Below are 26,672 nucleotides of genomic sequence, written 5' to 3'. Positions count from 1 at the left end.
TTGTCCATGCTGCTGTTCTCCACCCAGCCACACATGCTATCTGCTTTGCACATCACTGTGCTCACCGACAATTTGTCCAACAAAGAGCTCATGTTACTTTTGCAACGACTGGTGTCAAGCACAGATCTGCTTCATCTTCCTTCTCACTCACTGCCCTGGCACCATGAGGAACTGTCAGAGTTCAGCACGTTCTGTGGCAAATCACTGGTACCCAGCAGGTTTTGTCACCAGAAGATACCCAGCAGGACTTCTATATTCAACACCTGCTGGCCATGGCTAGCGAAGATGCATGTTTTATATCCAGTTTTGCAAACCAGCTCTCTTCCCTTCATGTGTGCCATTGCTACTTCATCTCTCTAGGCTTGTGGAGAACCTGATGGCTTTGGAAATACCTTCTTTTAACAGCATTTGTAGCTCTCTGGTTCTTACGCTGCCTGGAAGACTGTATCATGTTTGTTGGACCAGATCCATGGTGTTTAAGACCTTTTTTGGCAACAAATAACCTGCTTTGACAGTTTATCTTTTCACCTCTGTGTCCATTAATAAATGTGTAAAGGAAATGTCACGTCTTTTTTTTCTTTTTTTTTAAAAAAAAGGCAAAAATAATATTTGCTTAAGTGTGTGTTGTGATAAATGAGGAATATTTATTTTTGCAAATGCAACATATTGCCCACTGTATTTGTAACAACTAACTTGTTATGGGTGGAATCAGAAAAGTCTCCTAAAGTAGCTGTGCAGGGAAGGAAAAAAAAAACCAACAGCAAAACAAAACAAAAAGCAGCCTGGATGAGCAGCATCCCTGTGAACAACTAGCTGTGTTTATACCTGTCAGGAGACAAAAGGTAAAAAGAGAGAAAAAAGAAGAGCAGTTGTAGAACTGGAGGTCTCTGTGTGATGTGCAATGGGTACCTGGTGACACTTGCACACTGCCTGAGGTAATAGAAGATGCAGACCAGTGGGGTTCATGTGCTTAGCTCAGAATGACCGACAAAAAGAGATCTGTTTCTCTGATTCTGCTATTGATGTTAAGGATTACTGTTTGAGAGAGTAACTCACTCCAAGTGTATTAATCATTACCTCCTTCCCTGCCAAGTGCAGCCAGGGCAGGGTCCAAGCAGTCGAGACGGTACCCAGGGCTGCAATCTGCAGGTGGAGGCAGGGTTAAGCCTAAACCCACTTCAGAATAGAGCCCCAAGACCAGACATGGTGTGTGCACTACAGGATCTTGGGAAACCACTCAGAGTGCAGCCACAGTAAGTTACCTAGTCCTAGAGATAGAGCAGAAAAAAGATCAAGGCATTTTCAAAACAGCACATTAACAGCCTCCAAGTTCTCCTGCCTGTAGTTTTTTTAACACTCAATATAATTGATGATCATGTGTTTACACAGAGAGACTGCCTCAACACTGAGACCCCAAACCTACAGTTTTACCTCAGAAACAGGGCTGGATGGAGTTCACCAATTCAGGCTTAGAGCATCTTCATCAACGCATTACTTTGGCTTTAACATAAAGCATTCTTTCACCTGTACTTAGATTAAAAAGTCAGAGAAACCCTGGACTCAAAGACCTTGTTTTCAGGAGCTCCTCAGGCTGCATCCAGCTCCAAAACCCAGCAGACACACCCAGCAGAGGCTACAGCAGATGAGTGCCTGCTTGGGTACTTGCCCACAGATAAAGCTCTGCACCAGGTTGGCATAAAATAGCTGTATCTTCCAAGTCACGGAATAGACAGTAGACTCCTAAATCATCCAAACAGAGCAACTCTTCCTTTACCCCAGATCTTCTATTGGCTTCTAGTCACTTACCTCTCTCCTCTTCTAGCTCCTGTAACACTCTGAGCCCATGAATTACTAACTAGATGAAGCTGCAGGTAATTAGCTCCCAGGTACACATGCTTGCCTAAATAACTTCTGCCCACTGGCTTGCATTAACTGCTGAGGTCACCATCTGCCTAGCTTGGGTGGTCCCACCACAGTGGTACCTGAGCTTCCCTCTCAAAGGGTGCAAACCTCTGCGTTTCTCAGCCCCCTGTCCTGAGCTTGCCAGACACCTGTTTACATCACCAACTCAATTGATCACAACAAGGCACGTGTCATCTTTTTATTGCCACAAGTGTTTAGAACCAGACAAGACTTACTCTGGTGATCTGCTCCAGCCCGGCAGTGCTGTCAGCCCTGCCAGGCAGCGAAGGTGGTTCTCACCCTTCCAGAGCTCCAACCTGCCGCAGCTACTGACGTAATTTACTCCTCTCAGAGAGAAACTCTGCAGCAGGCTATTTATTGCTCATTTTGCAGTCCCATGAATACATCTGTAAACTGAGAAGTTACTGTGGTTGCTGATACAATATAATGCAGGAGTGGGCCAAGAAGAGCCCAGGAAATTAACTGGCTCTGTGAATGTTGTTTGGTTTTCTGTTTGTTTGTTTATTTATTTATTTATTACACACCCTTTTAGGAGGTAGGAGATTCTTAATACTGGGAGCATTGGTATATTAACCTCACATTTTCTCTACTGAAAGGACTCTCTAGTCTGACTTCTGCAGGAGATGTTTTGACAACAAAACAGTGCAGCTATGATTAGCCTGATAAAAGGGAGCCAGAGTTGAAGTATTGATGGTATGTGCATCTAGGATCTGGTTACAAAGTGGGCTTTTAACCACATTCTCCCTTGTGAATTCATGTTATCAGAGGCCATCTTAAAAAAAAAAAAAAAGACAGACAACCTTTCTTCTTCATTTTATGTGGGTATATTTCTTGTATTTCTTTATGCTTATGAAAAATGAGTCATTAATAATGTTGACCAGAACCACACACAGAGACAGGCACTGTGCAAACTTCCTTACCTAGTTTCACTAGCCCACGCCAGTGCAGAGACCAGGAACAGCATTGAATCTCTTTAACTAGAGGGAACTATTGGATCCAGTTATAGTTTTTTGAGGGAGTCCAGAAGGATTGTATCGAGACCAATAGACTTTTCAAGCTTCTTTTTTTAATCTAATTTATTTTGAGAATACATTTTCAGAGCTGATTAGCTAGCGTACTAAATCATTGCACTGTCTAACCCCAAAAAGCAACCCTGACAAACAATTAACAATAGAAACACCATTGTGGCAACAAGTGATGGATGGCTCAAGGGTGTAGCTTGGGCCTAGTCTTTGTTCAGAAGAGAGCTGCTGCTGCTAAATAAAGAAATGGGTAGTAAAAGGTGAGAGCGAACAGATCATATCTGGAATAAAACTATTCGCTCTACTTGAGAGTATGTTTCCTCACAGCAGTGATCTTCTCAGGAGAGACAAGCAAGCCCCATGGCTCAGGGCAGGCCACAAGTCAGAAACTACCCCGCACCAACCCTCTTTCTGCCTGTGATGAAACAGCCTCTCAAGGTTTCTGCTCTCTCACTGTGGGTGAAATACAGTGTCTGCTTGCCTGCAGGCTGGGTGGTGAGGTGGGGTGACTGTTCTCTCCCAGGATACCCATTCAAGATTTGTACCTAGGACCTGTAATTTCAGGCCCTCTTGTCTCGCTCCGACCTCCCACATCCCTCCGAGCTCCCAGCTGGATGTCCCAGACTGTCTGCCAGCCCGCGCCCAGTAAGAGCTGCACCTCGGGCCGGCCAGGCTGCCTGGAGTCTGCTCAAAGGGCTTCTGACCACACACCAGGTGCCTTCCCCAGAAGCAGGGTGAGCCTGACTCCCCCAGCTGCCTTGACTCTGTCTCTTTTGGAGTCACGAGAAAGGGTTTGGAACAGCTCTGCCACTTTCCAATGATGCAGACAACTCTGCTTCTGGGAGTAACAAGAGCTTCCTTGTAAGTTCCTGCAAAGACTGCAGAGTTCTTTCAAGTGAAGAACCCAGAGAGCTGGATTGTTACCTGCAGACATCTTCTTATGAACCAGGAGCTCTTTTTAACCCTTTTAAGAGCAAGTTTCAAGTTCATTTCTATTGCCACAGGCAATTTCCTAATTCCTGCTTTTCTGTCATTAACTTCTAATTGCTGTTCAAAGTTTTGTGTTAATTTACCAATTTGCCTATAACTTATGGCTGTACTCTGTTAAGAGAAATAGAATAATTTATCATAATACCTCATATTGGTTTTATTATGCAGAGATTAGAAAGTAACAAATATAAAGACATAGTGTAAAAAAGGAATCTGGATATATATGCACTGCAAAACAGGTGGTAGGTAAAGATTAGTTACTACAGACCACTGGAAAGACCACAGGGTTGGAGGGACCATTTAAAGTCTACAACATTTTAAACGGTGATAAACATGTTTGAAAATCTTTGCCAAACAAGACAAACTACCCTTCTCTAATCTGCACAGGAATGTTATTTTGTGTATGCTTCACATGCGCATGCACACGTGCATGCACGCTCACATAATATCTAGGTCACAATTTTTTTAGGAGCAAACACAGTAAGAAAAAGTCAATGATTAGTCCAATAAATTATTTATCTTCATCGTCTGAGGAGGCTTTGCCATTTTCTGCTCTTACTGAACCCTAAAACAGCAATTTGGCCAGCCTTGACCAATCGCATGCCTTGTGCTGTGTTAAACAGTCAGTGTGCTGAGGTTGAATTAGACAAAATATCTCTAGCTTCAGCATCAGAAATACAGAAAACAAAAAACAAAAATGAAGCCTAAAGATCTCTTGGACTGTGTTTTATGTGCCAGATCACCACAGTGAGCAATATGAACTGAAACTCTGAAGCAAATTTAAGATGACCTCCCAGTTATTTTAGTGTTGAGAGATTCACTTTGGTGGTAGATGTGTTATTCGGAAAGCAGGTTTAGTTTCAGGATGAGACTCCTGAGACTTTTTATGCCCTTTTCTACTCAAGGACTATTGGACCAACATGATCAATTGTACTAAGAGCAACAAAAATGCAACAAACTCCACCTCGACCGTGTATCCCTGAGTCCTCTTCAGAAGCAGCTCTATTGGTCACCTGCAGTGTTTTGGTGGTTGGTTTTGGTTGCTCTAGACCTTTGGAGCCCAAGTGATGGATCAGGATATGTTATTGTATTGAGCTATATACAAAACAAAAAATAAAAACCTTCATTCACAGATCTGCACAGGCAAAATACATGCTTTATGACTGGCTGCAATGACAGGGCACTGACACTTGGAAAACTTGTGCCTGATGTACAAAGAAGACAGTGCACTGAGCACATCCGTGTTTCCTTGCAGAACTGATAAAACTTATGTTATACCACTGCTTCATGCAGGACCATCCCGCCTTGCCTAAACCACTGGCCTGTGTACCTCACAAGAGCGAGGTCAACATCTTTCTGTATTTGCTGCAGGAATGTGCTGTGTACAAGGTACATCGATTCCCTGATTTTGGAAAACCCTCTGGTTGTCACCCACATGTTCCCACTGTTTCCCACACACGCAGCTGGTGGTGGTGCCAGTGCACGGTGTGGGGTGCCTGTCCCAGCACGATAGCAGGGGCTGGGCTCCCATTTAGCATCAACTCACTATGTTCCTTGCTGATCCAAGGAAATTATAGACAAATGCAAATTCTGCCTCATTTTTATTAGCATTTTCCTTTTCTGGGGGGTTTCCCTCCCACCCAAAGAGGATATGCCCTAAGCCTTGAATTTACTTCTCGTTAATACATACTGCCATATATTGACACGTATAAGTCGTGTGCTCTGGCCCGCCGCGTTGTGACTGGTGCGGGGTGAGTTCAGGGGCTGGCTGCCACCTTTATTCCACTTGAGGCTGCAAAAGCCTTGTGGCAGCTCCTCCCAGCACCCTGCAGGTGCCGGGGGGCTGCCTAATGGGCCCCCTCTGCCCTCTCTCTGCTCTCTGCCCCCTCTCCCCTTTCTCCTCACTCTTTCCCCTCTCCCCTTTCTCCCCCGTCTCCCCCCTATTCCCTCTCTCTGCCCTCTTTCTCTTCTCCCCTCTCTCCCCCCTCTTCTCCCTCTCCCCCCTCTCCTTCCTCTTCCCCCTCTCCCTCCTCTGCCCTCTCTCCTCCATCTCCCCTCTCTTTCTCCTCTCCCCTCTCTCTCCTTTCTCTGACTTCTCTCCAGCCACTGTCCCTTCTCCCCTCTCTTTCCCCTCTCCCCTCTCTCCCTCCTGTGCCCTCTCTCCCCCCTCTTTCTCTTCTCCCCTTCCTCCCCCCTCTTTCTCTTCTCCCCTCTCTCCCCCTCTTTTCCCCCTTTCCTCCCTCTCCCCCCTCTTTCTCTTCTCCCCTTTCTCCCCCCTCTTTCTCTTCTCCCCTTTCTCCCCCCTCTTTCTCTTCTCCCCTCTCTCCCCCTCTTTTCCCCCTTTCCTCCCTCTCCCCCCTCTTTTCCCCCTTTCCTCCCTCTCCCCCCTCTTTCTCTTCTCCCCTTTCTCCCCCCTCTTTCTCTTCTCCCCTTTCTCCCCCCTCTTTCTCTTCTCCCCTCTCTCCCCCTCTTTTCCCCCTTTCCTCCCTCTCCCCCCTCTTTCTCTTCTCCCCTTTCTCCCCCCTCTTTCTCTTCTCCCCTTTCTCCCCCCTCTTTCTCTTCTCCCCTCTCTCCCCCCTCTTTCTCTTCTCCCCTTCCTCCCCCCTCTTTCTCTTCTCCCCTCTCTCCCCCTCTTTTCCCCCTTTCCTCCCTCTCCCCCCTCTTTCTCCCCTCCCCTCTCTCCCCCCTTTTCCCCCTCTCCCCTCTCTCTCTCCCCCCTCTCTCCTCTCTCTCTCCCCTCTCTCCTCTCCCTGCCCATTTTCCCCCCTCTCCACTCTCTCCACTCCCCCCCCGCTCCCCTCTCCCCGCCTCGCGGCCGGTGCCCGCCTCTCCCGCCAGGTGGCGCTCCGACAGCGGCTTTGCTGCTGGCGGGCCGGGCCGTGCGCGCGGCTCCGGGGCGGCCTCGCGCCCCAGCCGCCCCACAGCCGCGCGCTCCCCGAGCGCTCCCGCTGTCCGCGGTGGGGACGGGGCGGCCCGGCCCGGGGCGGGCGGCTGCCGGGCGGTGCGACGGCACCTGCTGCCCCGGGAAACAGCGAGAGATGGAGAGGAGCGAGGGGGAGCCCCCTCCCTGCCCCGGGCCCGTCGCAGGGACCCGCTCGGGGGGGCCGGCGGAGCGTGGAGGTGGGGGGGGGCCGGCGGCGGGACCGTGCGGGCGCCCCGGCGGCTGCGGGCGGCCGCTCCGCTCCGCTCCACGCCGCTCCGCTCCGCTTGCTGCCCCCCGAGAGGGGCTTCAAACCGGCTTCCTCGGGGGGGTCCTGGGGGCCTTTCACTGCTTTTTTGTTTTCAGAAAAACACTATCAGCAGAACAATTCCCGCACCACACCCCTGTTATCATTTAGGTAACCTCCCTGTTTGAAATATAATAATGAAATAGTCACCATATCCGTGTAAATTCCCGCAACGAGGAGCCGGGATACTCTCGGCAGGAAGGCGGCTCGGCGAGGCAGCCGCAGCAGCCTGCTCCCCCCGTGGGGTCGGACTCAGCGCGGCCGAGTCCCACAGACACCCGATGCGAGAGCCCACTGCCACGCGGGGCCCGGCGGGACGCGCGGCTGCCAGCGGCTCAGCGTCCCCGTCCCTGTCATTAGCAGGATCGATCAAAAAAAAAAAAAAAAATAAAAGGAGAGGGCACTGCAGGTGGACGGGCGGGGCGTTTGGGCAGCAGGGGGCTTTTGCAGTGCCCGCCGGTGGCCGGTGCCGCCCAGCCCGCCCCGGTGCGGGACACAGCGGCTCCGCCGGGGATGGCGAGGGCTGCCCGGGGCTCAGCCCGCCGCGCCGGCTCGGCTCGGCAACCGGGAGGGAGAGTAGCAGCACGTTACACGCGGGGAGGCAGAGCGAGGGGAGGAGCGTCGGGACCGGGGCAAAGGCATAAAACCAGCCCCAGGTACTCGGCAGCGCCGGCGAACGGGCGGCTATCGCGGAGTAAAAACTTCAGCCGCCCCCCCACCCCCCCCTTCCTCCTCCTCCCCCGGTGCCGGCCGGCGCGGAGCAGCGCGGGGTGCGGACAGAGCGCGGCGGCCCCATGCCGCCAGGCGGGCCGGGGCCAGCACCGGGGGTACCCCCCGGTGACACCCCCCGGAGCCCCTGCCGCTTTCCCCCGGGCTGAGCCCGCAGGAGTTGCCGCGCTCGCCGCCCGAGGAGGATCGCTGTGAGCCTCCCTGCAGGCAGGTGATCTGTCTGCCATTTCTGGTTACCCTTCTTCCCACCTCCTCCGCCTTTCTTCCCCCCCGGCTGGACAACTCCCTCCTTTGGAGAACACGCCCAAGTAGCTGAAGAAGAGAGAAAGGGAGGAAAAAAAAAAAAAAAAAAAAAAAAAAAAAAAAAAAGAAGGGAAGAAGGGGGGGCTGGGGGGGGGGTGGTGGTGGAAGAGAGGGAGATAGTTAACATTGAGCCCGGAGCTGCTGGCGCTCAGGAGGATCCCGCAGCCCCATACATCGCCAGCAATAAAGCGCTACGTGTGACAGGCATACAAATCCGGGATAGAGGGAAGAGCGGGGCAGGCGGAGCGCCGGGTGCGGAGCGCCCCGGGCCTGGGCCATGCTGAGCGGGCGCGGGGGCTCGGCAGCGCGGTGTGGGGCGCGGCGGGGGCTGCCCCTCTCCCCCGCGCGGCCGTGACCCGCAGCGGCCCCGCCAGCCACGGCCCCGGGCCGGCAGCGCGGCACGCATCGTTTCGCATGTTGGTCTGAGACACGGCAAGCAAGGAATATGAACAGGAAAACAAGGCGCTGGATCTTCCACATCTTCCTGAGCCTGGGGATTGTGTACATCAAGATCGGGTAAGTAACTTTTTTTTTTTTTTTTTTTTTTCTCCTTTCTTTTATAACAATTTCGCGCTCTCTCGCTCTCAGCCTAACCTGCCCAGACCTGTTACTATTTAACTCGGGAAGACTCAAAACCGAGTGATGATGGTGGTGATCACGATTATTTCTGAATAGACCAGCAGAACCCCCACACCTCCGGGAGACCCTCGGGGGCGCAGCCTCCAGCTGCGGAGCGGCGAGGGGCCGGGCGGCTGCCCCCTGCCGTGGGGGGACGCGGGGCACTCCGCGGGGGGACCCGGGGCACTCCGCGGGGGGACCCGGGGCACTCCGCCGCGGGGCACCCGGCCCTTCTCCACCCCGCTCCCCGGTCCCCGGCGCCGGGTGCCGCGGCCGCTCTCGCCCCCGCCCGGCTCCCGCAGCTACCTGCCGCCGCCTTGCATCCCGGGGCGGGCCCCCCGCTTCCCCGCACGGCAACCCCTGGGCGGCTGCAGCCGGAGGAGACGCCGCCGCCCGCACCGGGAGGGGAGCCGGGAGGGTGGCTGCTCTCCGGTCCCGCAGCATCCCCGTCCAGGTGCGCCCGGCTGCGGGGGGAGGCGGCGCAGCCCGGGGGGCAGAGGGAGCGGGTTAGCCGCCTTCCCTCCCGCCCTCCTTCCCTCCAACTGTTCCACAGGAGAGGGAAAACCCTCGCAGCCCGCTGCCTGTGCGTGGCCCGGGCACGCAACGCCGCTGCATGCGCTTTAATTTACGAATGAGGAAGTTGGGTCCTGTTTTGGCAGGAGCCCACGTGCTCTTTATCTCTGCTTTGGCTGCGGAGAGAGGGAGAGGGAAGCGACGGGGAAAAGGCGGGTGTTTTCCGGGGGCACCTGCCAAAGCTGGGCCCTGCAGCGCAGGAAGGTGGCAGGGTGCTGCGTCCGCCCCCCCGGGATGAGCCTCCCCCCAGCCACCCCGGTGTCTTGTCGTTGCAGGGGTTTTTCCTCTGTGGTGGCCCTGGGAGCCAGCATCATCTGTAACAAGATCCCGGGTCTTGCCCCCCGGCAGCGGGCGATCTGCCAGAGCAGGCCCGACGCTATTATCGTCATTGGGGAAGGGTCCCAGATGGGCATCAACGAGTGCCAGTTCCAGTTTCGCAACGGGCGCTGGAACTGCTCTGCCCTGGGAGAGAGGACCATCTTCGGGAAGGAGCTGAAAGTGGGTACGTTGCCTCTCTGCTCGCTACTGACTGGCTCCCGCCTGCGTGACACCAAAAGGGGGGCACGCGGGGAGTGTCACGGGGCACAGCTATCGGCGTGGGGAAAGACCAGCCAGCTCACAGCACTTGTGCCAGCCAGGGCAGGACTGTCACCCTGAGCGTGGTCACCTGGATGCTGTGGCTGTTACCAGTATGCCTGGCATCCGTGCTTCCCCCTAGCAGGGCACCTGCTGCGGCCCTTGCTGCGGTTCAGGAAAGTGCTACCACACGTGCTAGCTTCCACCACAGTAATTTCACTGTCCTGCTCTCACAGATCCTTTCTGAAAGGTTTTCCACTTGTGTGCATGGGACAGAAGACTTATTCATGTACTTAAGGATGCAAAAAAGGTGTTTGGTTCTGCCTAAAGGTAGTGGTCAGAGACCGAAAGCTGAGCGGGGTTGTAATTACACTTCTGGGGTGTAGGAGATTCCACAGCACTTAAAATACAAAGACTGAGGAAAAGTGTTTTCCAAATACAGCTATAGCCATTTTCAGAGCCATCACTGAAAGATAATTACTTATAGTACAGCATTCTGCATCCAGGAGTTGAAGTTGGGACCCATGATTTCCAGTGTTGAGGTCTTTCTGTCTCCTCCCCACCTAAAATGTAGATGCAATAACCAGAAAACCCATCAGACAATGCTTAGTGTGATAGAAAACATGGGTATTTCATGAGAACAGAAGAAGTGACTGAGAATGGAAGCTAGAAGAGCCCTGAGCAGTCATGCAGCAGCTGTGCCTGGCTTCTAGCTTGTTGGGAAACCCCCTGGACTGGAATGGCTCCAGGTACTGTTTAGTCATATATGGACAAATGGCAGGGTATGTCCCCAGTACCTCATTCCTTACATTCTCATGAAAAGCAGAGATACTGTCTTGCCACTATGTCCTGGGACTCCCGAGAACGCCTGGCACTAACTGAACATATATTTTATCACATATGTGCATGCTGATATGTGTATTTTCCAAAACTTAGCAGTATTTAAGGAAAGAAAGTAAAGAGAACAAAACAAATTTGAAAGCCCCGTGTGAGTTACCGATCTTTCAACACCTTTGATAATCAGAGTGAGTCAAGTAGGGAATGTAAAAACCACCCTGCATGACATTGTGAAACATCTGAAAATGGACCATTTATTCAGATTAGCTCATTGTTTCTATTCCTTGAGCTGAGCTGTTCCTGTCAGTGATCCATGCAAGTGTTTGCCACTTATGTCAGTGAAGAGTCCATTTGGATGGCTGACAGGTTTGGCCTCATTTAGTCTAAGAGTAACATTTCCTTAAACAGAAAACGTGAGAAGGATTTCTTCTTCTCCAACAAATCATAAAACTGCAGAGTTATTGTGATCTATTGTATAAACATGCACTCAGTTCCTCCCCCCCTCCCAAAATTGAATTATTTAGCTAGCGGGTTATATTTAGGTCCTTTTAAAGAAAGTCGATATTAAAGGAAGTAGACTTTGATCTGTCTTTGAGGTGATAACTCTTAATATGTTCTATCTATCCATTACGAGGCTAAGATGGATAGGGCAAATTCATCGTTGGTTTCGGAACACAGTTGAGTGTTGAATGGCATCCAAATTATAAAACTCATTTAAACAATAACCAAAACCTTCAAATTTAAACAGGTTATACATTTACATTTGAACACTAACTTTGATAAAAATCACACAGGTTTGAACTCTGCAATGGTGAATTTTACTTGCATAGAAGACATGCATGGTGTCTCAAGGATAAAAATGCTCAGGCCCTCAAACATCATGAAATATTGTAATGTAACTACCCCTGGTCAGATTGTCTTCTTGTTCTTCCGCTTCTTCCTTATCAGCACGTATAGAACCCTAGAATATCTGACACAGCTCATCTTTCTACGGCTATAAGTAAAAAGCATCTGATCCCTACATTTCTCCCTCTTTCCCTAAGATCTCTGTGTCAGGGTGTACTCTATGTCACCAGAGAAACAGGAGCCAATATTTTGCTCTGGTTAAAAAGGGTAAAACCTATGTGCCATGAAGTTGTAAGTCAAATTTGGTGCCAGCAAACAGGAGGAGATCAGGCCTGTGTGCCTTACCCTAAACAGGAAAGAGAGAGAGATGTGTGACATGAAGAATGATATGCCCTGTAGGACGTATTTTAAGGTTACTGTGCACAAGAATAACACAGGTTAACATTAGGGCTAAGATACTGTACCTTTGTAGCTTTTTTAATTATCAGCAACAGCTCTTGATTCTCAATTCTTTGACATGGTGTGTATTACAAAATACTACTCCAATAGCAACTAATACATTAGTACCTTTTATAGCATTCAAAGACTGATTATATTTCTTGGCCAATTGCATCCTTAAAGTTATTACTTTGGAAGTGCACAGGGCACCTTTGTCTTGCCACTGGCAATAAAGTCAGTGGGCCACACGTGACCTCATTCTGCTTTCTCTATTAGGGGCTTCGCTCTGCCTCTGGAGTGGCGCTGATGTACTTGCTCTATGATTAGGATATGACTTCAGAATGACAGTAATGTGGCTCGCTCTGCCACTGCACTGCTGAACGTGTGCAGCGAGCAAAGTCTAATATCAATTTGGGAGGATGTGTTTTAGTAACTTATGCTAATAGGATTTCCGTGTGTTAGTCCATACAAATAAGTTCCCTTGAATAGCACGCATTCTCACGAACTGTTTCCCAACCCATGATTTTGACGGTACACCAAGCTAAATTTCTTCAAAACCATATTTCATTACTTTTACCTTTACTAGGTAATCTGTTTTATGAAGGTTATGCAAATGTACCCAAATTATTTACAATCTCTTGTTGACACTGCAGGGTGATTCAGGAAGCCTAAGTTCTCCTCATGGCTCTGCCGCTGTGTGGCTGAGGGACCATGGCACTCTCCTCCTCTGCTCTTCTCTTTAACTATTTTTAAAATGGCAACAGGGATAGTAGACTTGTTGAAACACTTTGAAGTCAGTAGAAGGAAACCATCAAAGTGTTCTAATCTGTAGAATGTGTATATCTGTATTTTAACAAATTCACATCTAATCCGTCTTCCAGTGATAATTTAATTGTAGAGTTATAGTTAGCAACCATTTAAATTAATCCATGCTTCATACAGTGTGTTTGTGATCACAGGCTTGAGTTTCCAGCTCATTATAGCATGTTTCCCACCAGTGCACAGCATATACTCTCTGTTTCTTGTGTCATGTTGTCTAGTTTGTCCTTCAAAAGAGAGAGTCTTCCCTACTGACATACTGTGGTTGTTTTATCGTGTCAGTTAGTGACAATACTGCCAATAACATGAAGAGAAATAACAGACTAAAAGTGACATCAGTTTACTCCAGCTGAGGACTTGGTCCTATTACAACAGGAAATGGTAAAATCGCAATCAAGATCAACACAAGGATTTTTTTTCTAGACAATTCTGTAGGTACCTTATTAATAATGTAAAGTCACAAAGAGAATTTTTAAAATAACCATGGAGATGACGCAACACTGCAATTTGGACACTTTCAAAAACAAACATATTTGTTACAGTGGTCAGCAGTTCTGTTCCTGAAGATGGCCACAATCAAACCCAAGGTTTTAAAGCAGGAGAGACCAAAAAACTCCTGCCCATCTCTCTTCAAGTGAAATGTGGTTCAATCCTAAACATCTGAGCAACTGGAGATGCCTCTGACAGAATCTGAAAATCACATTTGGGCTCTGATGCATCATGGAAAGAGCAAGTGCTGTGGCGAAGGCTTTTCATCAGGTGCCTTAGTAGCCCATTTTGCAGTGTGCAACCTTGTGAACAGGTAGTCAACAGTCACTTTGCTGTTTGTGATCACAAGCCCGGGGGTAACTATCTCAAATAATTGCCTTAGGATATGCATACATTTCATGGTATCTAGAGGAAAGCACCGTATTGGCATCACAGGGCAAAAAAGAAAACCTATGTCCTTTTGTCATAACTGAGTATCACTGCCACTATTAAATGAGACTTCCCAAATAAAACTAATACAAACTGTTTGACTGCACCTTTACAAAGTGACACAGCAAAGTGGAAACTTGTTGCAGTGCAGATCTATGAAAAGAAAAGCACTACAGCCTTACAGAAGCTGTCATGGATCCTACGTGGTGGAGGATGGAGGGAAGCAGCCAAGGGCTATGAAGACACATGGTGGTCTCTGAAGAACATTACAGCAAAATTGGTTTCAACCAAGTTTTCATTCTGGTCTTAATAAAATGCATCAATTCTTTGTTTTTTTCTGTACTGAAAAAGTTTCAGTATAATCCCCTTGATATCTTCATCCATCTGACATTACTCATGTGAATAAGGAAAGCTGAAATCAAAACCAGAATCCACATGGCCAAAGTGGTCTTAAAACTTTTGAGCATAGCAGACCAACTCAGCGCCTGGGTACGTTGTACACAATGCCTTTGACTCGGGAGTCATTACAGATGTACTCAGATGTACACATTGAAACAGGAGAGGCGATTAGCTTTTATTTATATAGTACACAGCTCTACACTGCCCACTGGGCTGAATTTTTTTTCCATTGAAACCCAGTCATTTATTTTCCATATATTGAAATAAACTTTTCTATGGTTTCCACAATGTAAATGACAAGGGGACATCCCCACTCTTGCCTATTGAAACAAATGACAACTATCCTAAAAGCCAAACTCTTAACTAGCTTGTTCGGTAGCTATCAGGAACTCTCTTTTTTGCTAGTACAAAAAAGAGAACAAGATCTAGCTCATTATCCTATCTGGTCTGGTAGAGCTAAAATAAAAATAATGGAGTAAAACTTCATTTTGTCACTGTGTTAAACACTTTTGAAAACATCCCAGTACAGGTCTGTTCAAGAGAGGATTTCATCTTCAATCATTTTCTAGAGCTTTTTGATTTTTGACTACTGGTGTAATCTCTTGTGTCAGGTTTTAAAATCTGATTCTTTGAATTACAAGATGACAGACCAGGTAAACAACTGCTGGTAGATTATCATGAAAATGCTTGCTGTTTTTACGTTGCATGGAAGATTACCTGCACAAGTCTGTGGGAATCTAGGTTTTAAGTACTACTGCAGTCTTCAGTATGGCCAATATTTAGAAGAATGATTGATAAATACTCTGTTTTCTGAATCAGTGGTGTTACGAACCCCTGGAGATATACAGAAAAGAAATACTGTCATTAACAGGAATCATGCTTTTTACTCGAGCAAGGTCAGAATTTGCATTTCTGTGCTAAATTTTCAGCCCTTACAACCAGTTTTTAATGTCAGTATCTTGCACGAGAAGTTATTTGTAGGCAAAACAGAAGCCAGGCTGAAATATGGCCTGAACATCCAAACCCCAGCATGCTGCTTTATGCCAAAAAGTCAATCTTTCTCAGCAGGGACTGTCACAGTAAGATAAAACATTGCCCCAAGGTCACTGCAGTTGGAATTCCCATCAGAAGGTTTTCATACCTGCCTTCGGATGTGTCTTGTGAGTACATGTTTCACAGAAACAGAAAGATTACATTTCATTAGAAAGGTAGAAGAGCTATCTCCTATCGCACGGTCACTGTGTGGCGTTTTCTAAAGTAAGGCAGTGGTGTGGAGGAGTCAGAGCCATCTGAAAAGGGGAAACTGTTGTCTGAACTCCAAAATACTGGCTGTGATTTTGGTAATGCACATGCCTTGAGTCCTAACTTTGTAAGTTTAAAGAGGGTATTTTCAAAAATAATCACTACACCTGGAGTGTTTCCTTTCCAAGAATTTAATGTGTTTATGAAACAAACATGAGCTTGTGAAAGTGGGCAGTGACCAAACCCCCCAAAGTCTCAAATGCCTCTCATAGCAACTCTACTTATTTTTTTTATTGGTATTAATCTTTGCAAAGAACATGCTGCCGATTTATAGGGAACTGTCATTTTCATTTCAAGTCAGTACAACATTTCAAGGCACCAAACCTCTCAAAAGTTTGAGTGATTACAAAAGGGTAAGAAAAATAGGAGGAGGATACTTCAGTGATTTTTTTAAGCTACCATTTTTATTAATCACACATGCTAGTTTGAAGAAAGATTAAAAATAAAAAATCTGCAAGATCATACATAGGCTACCAAGGAAGGATGAGGCACACCCCGAAGTAGGCAGAGGATGAGTTCTGTTCTTCATTTTTCCTAGCTGTGAATTATGACCTCTATAGAGAGACGTGAAGTAATGTTAGCTATGGCACATAATTGGCAAGGTACCTTGTATTTTCCATCTTTATATTTTCACAATCGTATTTCAGCTCATGTCACTGCAGACAACTCCCTCTCTGACCCTTTGGCTTTAAATAGCAGAAAATACAACCCATGTTTTCCAGTGAGATAAATAGAAATTTGTCTTTTTTATTTCACAGCTTAGTCAATTTATGAGGGGGACTGATAGGGCGGGCCAAGCTATTTAAACATACTTAGATCCCGAGAGGTACCGAACTGCTGAGCACCTACTGACTTCCTGCAAGTAAATCACTCCATATCTTGCAGGATTAGGTCCCATTTCCCATGCAATGTCAAGTTATTGTGCTTCTTTTGAGAACTGACTTCTCATTTCTGATCAGTGTAAATGAAGCTTTTTACAAACTGTTCAAATTTTAAGATTAAACTTTAAAAAATTGTTAGCTAAATTAAAACCAGAATGCAGACCACTCTTCACAGCGGGCAGGCCATTTGCTGATCAGCCAAAGCCCAGTGCCACAAACATTTATACATAAGAGCAAAGATATGTATGTGTTTGAAGGACTAATGCTCCAAGGTATGCATGATTTGTATATATTTATGCTTATTGTTCGTAGAGACACATGTGCTGGTAATATTTATGTTTGCTCTTAACTGTTATAATCTTAGTGCTTCCCCTTATGACATCTGACAACCTGCAGTGGTGGCTGACTGTGCAGAATTCAGACAAAGTTAAAGACAGCTTGGGCTTGTCATGTGCTACCCAGTGAGAGGTCTACAGAAAGGACTCCAGTACTTTGGAAACAGCGGAAGCCGTGGATGCCAAGCTATCTGCCATCAAAGCAAATGGATCTGCAACACACTGCATACCTTATTTAAGTCCAGAAAAAAGTAGACAGAGCAGGGTGATATTTATGGCTGTCACGTGAGGAAAAGCCTCTGTGTCCATACAGCACTGAAGCCCTTGGTTAGGCTGAGGAGAGCACCAAGGCTTGTTGGGGGGAGCAGAATCAGGCAGCTGTCAGTGCCCACACCCCATTGCCAGGCTGAGTGCCTCATTTGAGACAATGAGAAGACCGTGTCATTTGGGAGCTGAAAGGATGACTTACAGTTCTTGTGCACATAGAGCTAACTTTCCACCTTTCTCCTCAACTCCTGGAGGTCTCAAGGAGCCATTGTTCTTTCTTTTGCCAGTTCACTCATCACTGGTGTTTTTATTTGTCACTGTCTTGAAAAGCCTCCACAAAAACCTCTTAAGTTGACCTAGCATCTGGGATCACGATCTGTACCAATCCCCCCACAAATAGAAAATGAGTGATTATATGCATTTTTAAATTACAGTTTTAATTTTTATTTTTTAAATATTAAAGAAAAAAAACCCAAGTCCAGTTGCAGTCTAAGGATGGGTTCAATGGGAACTGACTGCAAGAAGACTTAATTCCTGGGTCTCCACACAACGTGTCTAGCAAATAGGTCAGAAAACTGTTCAAGAGACAGTTTGAGTAGCTCATGCTAATGAGCACGTTTTATTTAAACTCTCTGCAAAGGTCTTTTCTGATGTCAGTGCTGAAAACTTCCTAGTTTACTCTTTTGGCTACTCTCTGATCTTTCTAGTCATCTAGGGAGGGTAACGACTGCAGATTAGGGGTTTCTGCACTCTTTCAGTTATACAGAAGAATGAAACCCTTGATATTACCATCAGCCTACTGACTATCTATTTTTGCTAGGAAGTAAGTATTTTGCATATTCTGGTCATTGGCCAAACTGGGCTCTCTGTCTCACATGGTGTGATGCATTGCTGCCAGTTCTGTTCTTTCCTCACTCTATATTTTGTACCATGTCTCCTGCCTTGCCGTCTTTGCCCTCCTGAACCAGAAGTGTTCCCACCTATGAAGTATTTTACGATGCTACAGTTGCCATCACCTACAGCTTAAATACAAGAGTCTCATTATTCTGTTGATATCAAAGCCTGACCTTTTTCTAAGGCTAAGATCCTGAATTTTTTACTACTAAATTCTCAGAGGGAAAGTAAGGCACAGGTCTAAGTTATCTGTCAGATGTAAAAAATGTAGGCTGAAAAGTAAACAAGAAAGAAAATAAAGGAGCATCATATCAGGTCATTTCCCAAATTGTTCATCTTTGGGAATTCAGAAGTGATGAGATTTCACCTTTCAATTTACCCATATTTTGAGGTCAGACTGAGTATGGAGCAGTACTTCCTTAGTCAGTCTGCTCTACAGCATCAGCAGAAGCTCAGAGGAAACAAACCGTTGCCTGCAAGGACCAGCTGCCTGAGTGTACCTTGGTAAAGCAGAGTTTCCCTTTGAGATCGTCCAGGCACTTCAACTGTCTTCTGAAGTCAGAAGCAGAGGAGTAGTATTCACTATTTAGCAGGGTCAGGAAAATATAGGTACTCATGTTATCCCATTTGTTTACAAAAACCCTATTACACTGTTTTGGTATCTAAAACACTGTCAGAGAAGACGCTCAAATGAACTAAGCTTACCCCTAGCCTGTATGCTGACATTTCTGTGAGCCAGACAAGGGTAATGAAGCTTTAAAAAGTGAATCATTTATGGAAAACAAGGGATAGTTTGATGCAGACGTGACAAGTCTGTGCCCCTTTGTCAATACTGCACAAGTGCCAAGGTACTTCCTACCTGGATCAATTCCTTCAGACACTTGCTTTGTTTACCTTGTCATCTGCTAACTTTTAGTTTTAAAAAACTGCTAAACTTTTCCCCCAAACAAGACAAACTTATAAAATAACTTGTGTAATGTGTTTTATGATCAAGCTTGACATTGGATTCTGATTCTGCTTGTACTAGTTTTATACTCTCTGTGTGGCACTTTTCTCCCCTGTGAGAAACAAAAGAGCTGCTTAGCCTTTACAATATTGAGTGTGTCAGGTTAAAATTATCTCCCAGGATTTTTTATTCTAGATTTTGAAAACAACTTGTGCTAGACCAGAAATCATCCAACCAAAGGAAAAGCAGAACCAGATACAAATTTCAATTCAAAATATTTTTTTTGACGATGCCACATTTGCTGCTTCAGGAAACAGAAATCTTGTGTAATGCATTGCTCCCCTCTGAGCAGAGAAAGTGGGACTTCTTATTGTATCTCCCCCTGTTTTTCATAGTGTGGTATTCAAAATAATGAAGATATTGTTGAGGATAAACTGGAGGAGAAACTAGAAAGGTGCCCTGGCTGGTCCTTATGGATTCACTCTGGAGTGGGACCCCACTTTCACCTGCCTCCTCTGGTCTCCCCACATGGCTGCACAGAGGCACTGAGAGCACAACTCCAAATACACCTAAATCCAAAGATTTCTATCCAACATTCAGATTTTCATAAAAAGCCACTAGCTCTAGAAAGCCTCATCTGCAAAATCCACAGTCATATCAGTTCAGCATTTTATGAGTTTTTTTAAATAAGGGAAAACAAGAAATCCTTTGAAGAAGTCTGATACTTGACTACAAGTTCCTCAATAAACACAGTGCATAGCGGTATCAACGGGAATATTGCCTATGCTAATAAAAGGGCATGAAGTTGCCTATTAACAGATTCTGATTATGTCATCTTGTTTTCCATTTTACTTCCTTGCCATAAGGAAGCGAATATTGTTCATTAAAAGAACCATTTAGTGACAAGTACAGAAATCTAGATCATATATGTGAAAGGGATGTAGCCAAGAATGAAGTGCGTGTAAGATTTCTTTCCCAAGTGATTATTTTTTTGTGAAATCCAATAAACAGCAGAAATGTGCTTGTTTCATGTATAATAAACTATTGCCAGCAGCTGAGGTCTGCCAGAACTTAACTGGCTGGTGTTTGGAGAAGGGAAGCTGATCTTCCCATCTGCCCTCTCCTAATTAAGAGCCTGATTCTGATCCTATTGATGCAAGGGTACATTTTGTCATTGGAGAAATAAGAGTAGGGGTAAGTTCTTCATTTGGGAGATCCAAGAATTTTTAAAGGGCTGTTTGATATACATGGGCAACCTCTGCAAACTTCATTATGTTTTGAAGGGGCCCTCTAAGCAGAACTGGTTCCAAAAGCCTTGCAGATCCCATAGGACCCCCACACAGGAAGTCCACACACCAGAATACAAGAAAGCTTCAAGAAGATAAATTAAATCATAGATTTAAAGTGAGAAACCCTCCCCAACAAACAGAAGCTTGTCATTATAGCCATATTGCACAAAATAATATTGGCTTAACCTCTTCCTCACAGCCCTCTGGTGAGGCTGTTACTTTGCCTTGCTTTTGTCATGGTACATACAACAGGCTGGGATTTTTTTTCCATCCTGTGAGAAATTTTGAAATTAAAATCAAAACGAATTTAATTGAGTTTTCACGAATGTCTATGTCGAAAACTTTGTGACACCTACAATGTGAAAAAATATGTTCCAGTTCAGCTAAAATATTCTCAGAACAAGATTTCTAACAGAGGTTGTTCTCCTGTAAAAAATACCCTTTAGTGTAGAATTAAATTTCTAAATAAAATCCCATTTCTGAGCTGATTTTTTAAAAGCTGATTATGGATGTTTTAGCAATTTCACCCCTAATTCCACCTATTTTCTTTCTTTTTGAACTACAGTATTTGCCACTGCACCTTTTTGCTATGAAAAGTTTAGTCTGACTACTTCTAATACCATCTGGAAATATATATATGAAGTTGCCTAAATAATACTTTATCTCCTACTACCTCATGAATAGCTCTCATTTTAGAGAGTGAACCTCCACAAAAATCAATACTTAGAAGAGACCTGCTTATGCCTGCAGATTTACAGCACTTCTAATAATAACCTTCTGATGTTTGCATTGCAGGAACTTGCCTATCTTTTTCTAACTAATGTCACCATGTTGTATAATGTATTTATGGCACTGTTTTAATTTCAGGTAGCAGAGAAGCAGCATTCACATATGCCATCATTGCTGCTGGAGTAGCACATGCAATCACGGCAGCCTGTACACAGGGCAACCTGAGTGACTGTGGTTGTGACAAAGAAAAACAAGGACAGTACCATAAAGAGGAAGGATGGAAATGGGGAGGCTGCTCTGCTGACATCCGATATGGAATAGGATTCGCCAAAGTGTTTGTGGATGCCCGGGAGATTAAGCAAAATGCAAGGACGCTCATGAACCTGCACAACAATGAGGCTGGGCGGAAGGTGAGTACCTCTGCTCTCCCTCAGATGCGGTCATCTCTGGCCTAGGATTGGAGATGGGGTTAGATCATGTACACTGCATGAGAACTACAGTATGCTATAATGCTAAGCTAATTTTACAGTAGACAAGCAGGCACCTTTGCAAGTTACACAAGCTTGTTGGACCATCTGTCTGTCAAATATTTGTCTAAATGTTACTCTTTACAACTGTAAAAAGAAAAAAGCAAACAAACATTTTATCTGGAAAGTCAAATGGTACTTATGATAAAAAGCTTGCCTGCTACTGTGTGGTTGAATGGGATTCTCGTCAGGTTCAGACACGAACTTCTCACTCATTTGAAAAGGGATCATTTTCAACCCAACTGTTTAAACCTTGCTCTTTGTGTGAGGACTACCTCTACAAGGAGAAAAATACTTTAGCAAAAAGACCACAGGCTGACTCACTGTTACACCATTATATGGATTTGGTTTGTCATTTTGCACAGCAAGATTCCCGCCTCCTCCCCATTCTTTGGGACAGAGTAGCTGAAAGCAGCTACTGCAGAAGCAGCGCTCTGGAGCACAGGAATTCAGCAGCTTCCAACACGCACATTTCCTGGGGATCCCGGGTATGGAATTCCCAGGGTTTGCTGCCTTTGCCACTTGCTGCACTCGGCCAGTTTTCTGATTGTCAGTGGCAGCCGTTGCAGATGCAGTCCCAATCTGATCTGTGCTTCTCAGATCCTCGCAGGTCAGGTGTTCCCCAGCATATCTCAGAGCAGTTGCAGTGGTGAAGAGGCCCTGACTACACCAGCTAGGAACAGCCAGGGGATGTCCGTGTGCTCCCCATAGAGCTGTGTGCAGGTGCGGTCCAGCGCTGCTTTCCACGTGGGTGTTACCGTTTTGCTGATCATATCTTAGAGAACGAACGTAAATCCTCTGTCTGTCTTAGCTCTCTATTTTACCTTCTCTGCTGTTTACGGCCCTGTGCATTAGTACTGATTTTAGCATTATGTTAGTGTGACTTTGAAGCAAATGGGAGAAGGAAGTTAGAAACAGTAGTTAATTTGTGGGTACTATTTTTGTTGTGGTAATTACCTGTAGGCTCTGAGACATCTCCACTTATGCTGGAGCCAAGCAGATTGTATTGAAGAAAAGCCATTTCCACCCCAAACAAAAGCCTAACCCTTCTTTTATTTAATGCTACTGTAGTTGTTTTATAGGTGAGATTATAGTTTTTACTCTGTCTGGTATCCCTGATGCCTGTGTCTAGCTCTCTAGTGCAAACACGATACTTCAAAACACTAGCAAAATTGACACTGAATTCTGAGAATAACTCAAGGACTAATCATTAATATTTGTTAAAGAAACGGTCTGAGATCTTTATTACTCGGCTCCTGGTAGCATGAAGGCACATACTGAAAAGCCTGGTGAAATACCAAGGCTCACATTCTGCTCAACTATACAAGCACAAATCCACTGAAATAAAAAGTTGCAGAGGAGTTTCACCTTTGTGGGAAAGCTACTTCCTTGACAGGTCTGCTTTTATTCAATAGGTGCTGGCAGTAAAAGATTCTCAAGAAATGACACATCAGCCTACAGAGGACTGCAAACATAGATGGAACTAGCTGCTGTCTAGAATTTTTTTTCCAATGCAAAACTCAAAGATACAGACAAAAAAAAAAAAGTTCCATCTTTTGGTCTCCATTATCACCCAGGCATGGACTTAGGGTAGAGGACAAGGGCTATTGGTCCTGGAGCTGGCCTGTGGGAAGGCAAAGCATTCAGCAGCCTCCTCTTGAGGACATGAGCTCCTTGTGTTTCTCACCTACATGTTCACAATTTGCTGTCCTAAAAGATTATGCCTGGAAGATTCAGCTTTACGCATTGTTATCTGGGAGAACAGTGGTGCATGCTATCTCTGGCAATCTGCCATTTCTCCAGCAGGCTCAGGAACTGTTCTGATCTAGAGATATTTCTATGCTTCTTCCTGCATCCCTTACGGAGCAAAATTACTGATCTTTGTTCGAACAAATCTCTGTTTGAAATCTGCAGAGGAAAGAAAGAGTAACATGACTGAGAAGAAGCATGTTACTCCACCATCCTGTAGAGAATGAATAAATGATGCTTTTGCTAGAGAGATTCCTTTCAGGCTTTGCTCTTACGTGAAAGATCACAGTATTTAAAGACAATTGGCAGAGGGAGGCCATTACAGGTATTTGGCAAGCTAGATCTCTCACAACCTAACCCTTTCACAACAAAGACTGTCTTGTTTTGAGGTGGTACTCTCCCTTTTGGAGCAATATGGATCTTATCAGCCTCCACACAATCTATTCTTGGTGGCTTTCCTCTGGGCTACAAATTCTTGTCTACATTTACTTGCCCATGGCTGTTTTTGATGATATTTATTCACCTAGGAGACAGGCTGGCACCTACTGGGTTTCCAAAAATAAACTAGATGTTCAATTCTTATTGATTTATTATCTTCACCTGTAGGCACCGCTATGCTGTTCAAATGTCAGTCCCCTCTATTTCTTTGGTCTTACAGTGCGAAACTGCTGTGTGTGCTGTGCCCACTCCCTCAGGTGCTAAAAAATGACCTGTGAAAAGGTCCTTCTTTAGGATGACACCAGCTGCAGGTGGTTCAGGATGCACTCTAGTAAATCATACATATATTATTATCTAGTTCTCTTCTTAAGAATCAATGGTAAATTAATCTGTTCTGTCTTGGCAAGCAAGAGATGACAAACTTTGCACTGCAGTAGGCAGAACTGTTGGGCTTAACAGGGAAAAAGCATAGGTAGGACTACGTGGTATAAACAGAGAACCCCCAGGAAAATCCTAATCTAGACTTTTTGGAGATCTCAGCTAAAGACTTTCCACCTTCCCATAGTCTTATTTTACCTAGGCAGACGTCTCTCTGCTTCCTGTGGTGCCAACGACAGTTTCTGAACCTACTGAATACATGACTCTGTCAGAGCAATAGTATGGTTACCTGTCAGCTTGTTCCAGAAGTAAATGAAAATTGACTGTGTCAAAGGTGGAAGACTTCAGAGGTTGTAGGTAGAGAACATCAGTGTTCCTTTTCCTCAACAGCCTTGGTAGTACAACTCTTGAAAAATACTTGTGTGTACCTGAGATCAGCGCATGTGAAATGTCTCCATTTCCAGCTCCTACCGCACTGTGAACTCAAGCCAGTGATGCCAGCAGTTCCTGCAGAATGAGCACCCATGATGCATCTGCTGCTGGGGTGGAGCGAGTAACAGTTTTCCTTACTGCTAAAGGACAGGGCTCAAACTCTGTTGCTCTGTCTGTCTTGATGACAAACCACCAGGACTCAGTTTTGTAGCACATAGGCAGAACTTCAAAGTTCCCAGGCTGCTTGGAAGAGAAGGGGCAGAGTTCAACACAGGGGTTACATACACCCTACAAAACTGGCCCCAAGCAGCCCAAGAAGCCTCATATCATTTGTCAAACCAATTGGAGAGCAGCTATTTCTGACCTCCAGAAACAGAGTTTAGGGTGTCTTTCCTCTTTGAATTAGTATTTCCTGAAATGCTGATTCACTGCAGGAAGAAGCAAGCAGTACAGGGAGAGCAGGAGGAGAATTCATGACAGCTGGGTCAGAAAAGAGAGATAAAGCTTGAATTAATTTAAAGGCATAATCCTGATTTGCCCTGCAAACTTCCATGTGAGGAGTTATAATTGCAAGACTGAATTGTCTGTTAGCAAATTTGTCTTCTCAAGTACAAAGTTAATTGAATTACTGTAAGTAACACAATAACGTATGTCTGAGAGGTATTTATGCTCCAGGAAATAAAAATGTTATTCTCCAAGTTATCCTGCTAAACAATAGCAAAGTAGGTACTGAAATGTTCTACATATTTTGGCTATAAACTTTTCATTTTGACAGCATGGCAAAGTACATGACCAGATTGCGCTCTCCTCTCTTTTTCTCTGTGACATTGAAATTCCACGAATGGCATCTTTCATCAGCGTTACATCATATTAAGTATAATGCAATATTATGAGTCATTGTTATAAATCATGGGCACAGGCTGCATTAGAAAGGTTTTGCAATTCAAGAGCACATCAAGGTGGATTTTTATTCAGTGTTTCTTTTTGGAGGCATACCTAGGTGCACTAACTTTGCAGTGTATCTTCATCCTCTGAATCAGAGGCATTTCAGTTTTCCATTTCAGCTCTAAGGTTCATAGGAGAAGTGCAGTACGTGCCTAACAGAGTTGCTGCAAATATCAAGCAACGCTATGAGAAATCAGAAAGTGTTTCTGAAGTGGATCATGCAATGATCATAATAGACTGAAGTGTTTAGTATTTTATCCTTTAGGGAAAACATTATTATTAATGTTGAAGTGAAACACCAGCATTTGGAAAGCATGGAGTTCGGGAGTTCTCCCAAGCTGTTCTGTAAAGCCTACATTGATGACACTCACCTCCTTTACTTGCTAGCATCTTTCACCTCAGAAGCAGATTGCTGCCATATAACTTTCCTGAACCTCTTCCAGTTCTTGCATGGTGTGAAATCATCACACCACTGCAAGAATTTAACTATCCTCTAGAGGACAGCTATTTCTACTTCATTCAAGATACCTTTTACTTTAACTAGCCTATTAGCCTGACTACAAGAAGAGGCACAGAACACAAACTCTTGCAGATGAACCACTTGAAAGCTTGTAAGCATCTATAGGGTGTTAGAAAAGAGACAAGACTAATAGAAGACAAGACTACCAAACAATTCAACATTTATAATTTTTCTGAATATAGGCATGAAATTCTGGAAATTTAATAGTTCTGCCTGAACTAAGTCTTAAAGCACGTGAAAACATGGCACTATTCCTGCTTGCGCCCGTGGCTCAGCTCAGCTGCCTGCAGTGGAGGAGTGCAGCCTGTGGGCTTGCAGCCCCACGGGGGTGGCCTTGCCCAAGCAAGACCACAACTTTCCAGGGGGACCCCAACAGCCCAGCAGCTCCTGGTAGGAATTCTGTTTCCAGAAGATGATCAGGGATGCATACTCCCTGGCAAGTGCATTGTTTGCAGGGCACAGTGGAGTGCTGGGAGGACACAAGGCTCATAGCAGAGCCAAAAAATTCCTCCTTACATATACGTACCAGCTGTAATCTGGCCCTAAGCAATCTCTGCACACAGCACAGCTGGCTAATAGTAACCAAAACCATTTACTTCTGTATTCAGCTGTCTCTCAGCTCCATCAGAAAGAATGTTTCTAATGGCACACACACACCAGAATAAAGCTTGCCTGTGTCTGGAGCTGCTGAAAATTACCATAGACTCCAGAGAGTCTAGGAGACCAGCTTCAAGCAGAATAGAACTGGGTGAGGCTGCCCTGATACTCCTGGCACCAGCAATCAAGTGATATTATAGTATCAGCAGCACAGCCACATGTTTC

General features: G+C 45.5%; 1 protein-coding gene across 2 annotated transcripts in view; it reads left to right on the top strand.

Annotated features, from left to right (window-relative positions):
• The first annotated feature begins 7,845 nt into the window (after positions 1-7,845).
• WNT7A (Wnt family member 7A) overlaps positions 7,846-26,672 on the top strand; it is a 38,687-nt gene continuing 19,860 nt past the window's right edge. For both annotated transcript variants that reach the window (XM_042806987.1, XM_042806986.1), the window contains exons 1-3: positions 7,846-8,710; positions 9,661-9,887; positions 21,000-21,271. In XM_042806987.1, the coding sequence (XP_042662921.1) occupies positions 8,640-8,710; positions 9,661-9,887; positions 21,000-21,271 (570 nt within the window). In that variant the 5' untranslated portion in view covers positions 7,846-8,639. The remainder of the gene's footprint in view (positions 8,711-9,660; positions 9,888-20,999; positions 21,272-26,672) is intronic.

This window comes from Tyto alba, unplaced genomic scaffold (genome assembly GCF_018691265.1).
Source record: "Tyto alba isolate M040663 unplaced genomic scaffold, T.alba_DEE_v4.0 Super-Scaffold_49, whole genome shotgun sequence".
NCBI lineage: Eukaryota > Metazoa > Chordata > Aves > Strigiformes > Tytonidae > Tyto > Tyto alba.
This window is presented reverse-complemented; position numbering and strand designations above follow the sequence as displayed.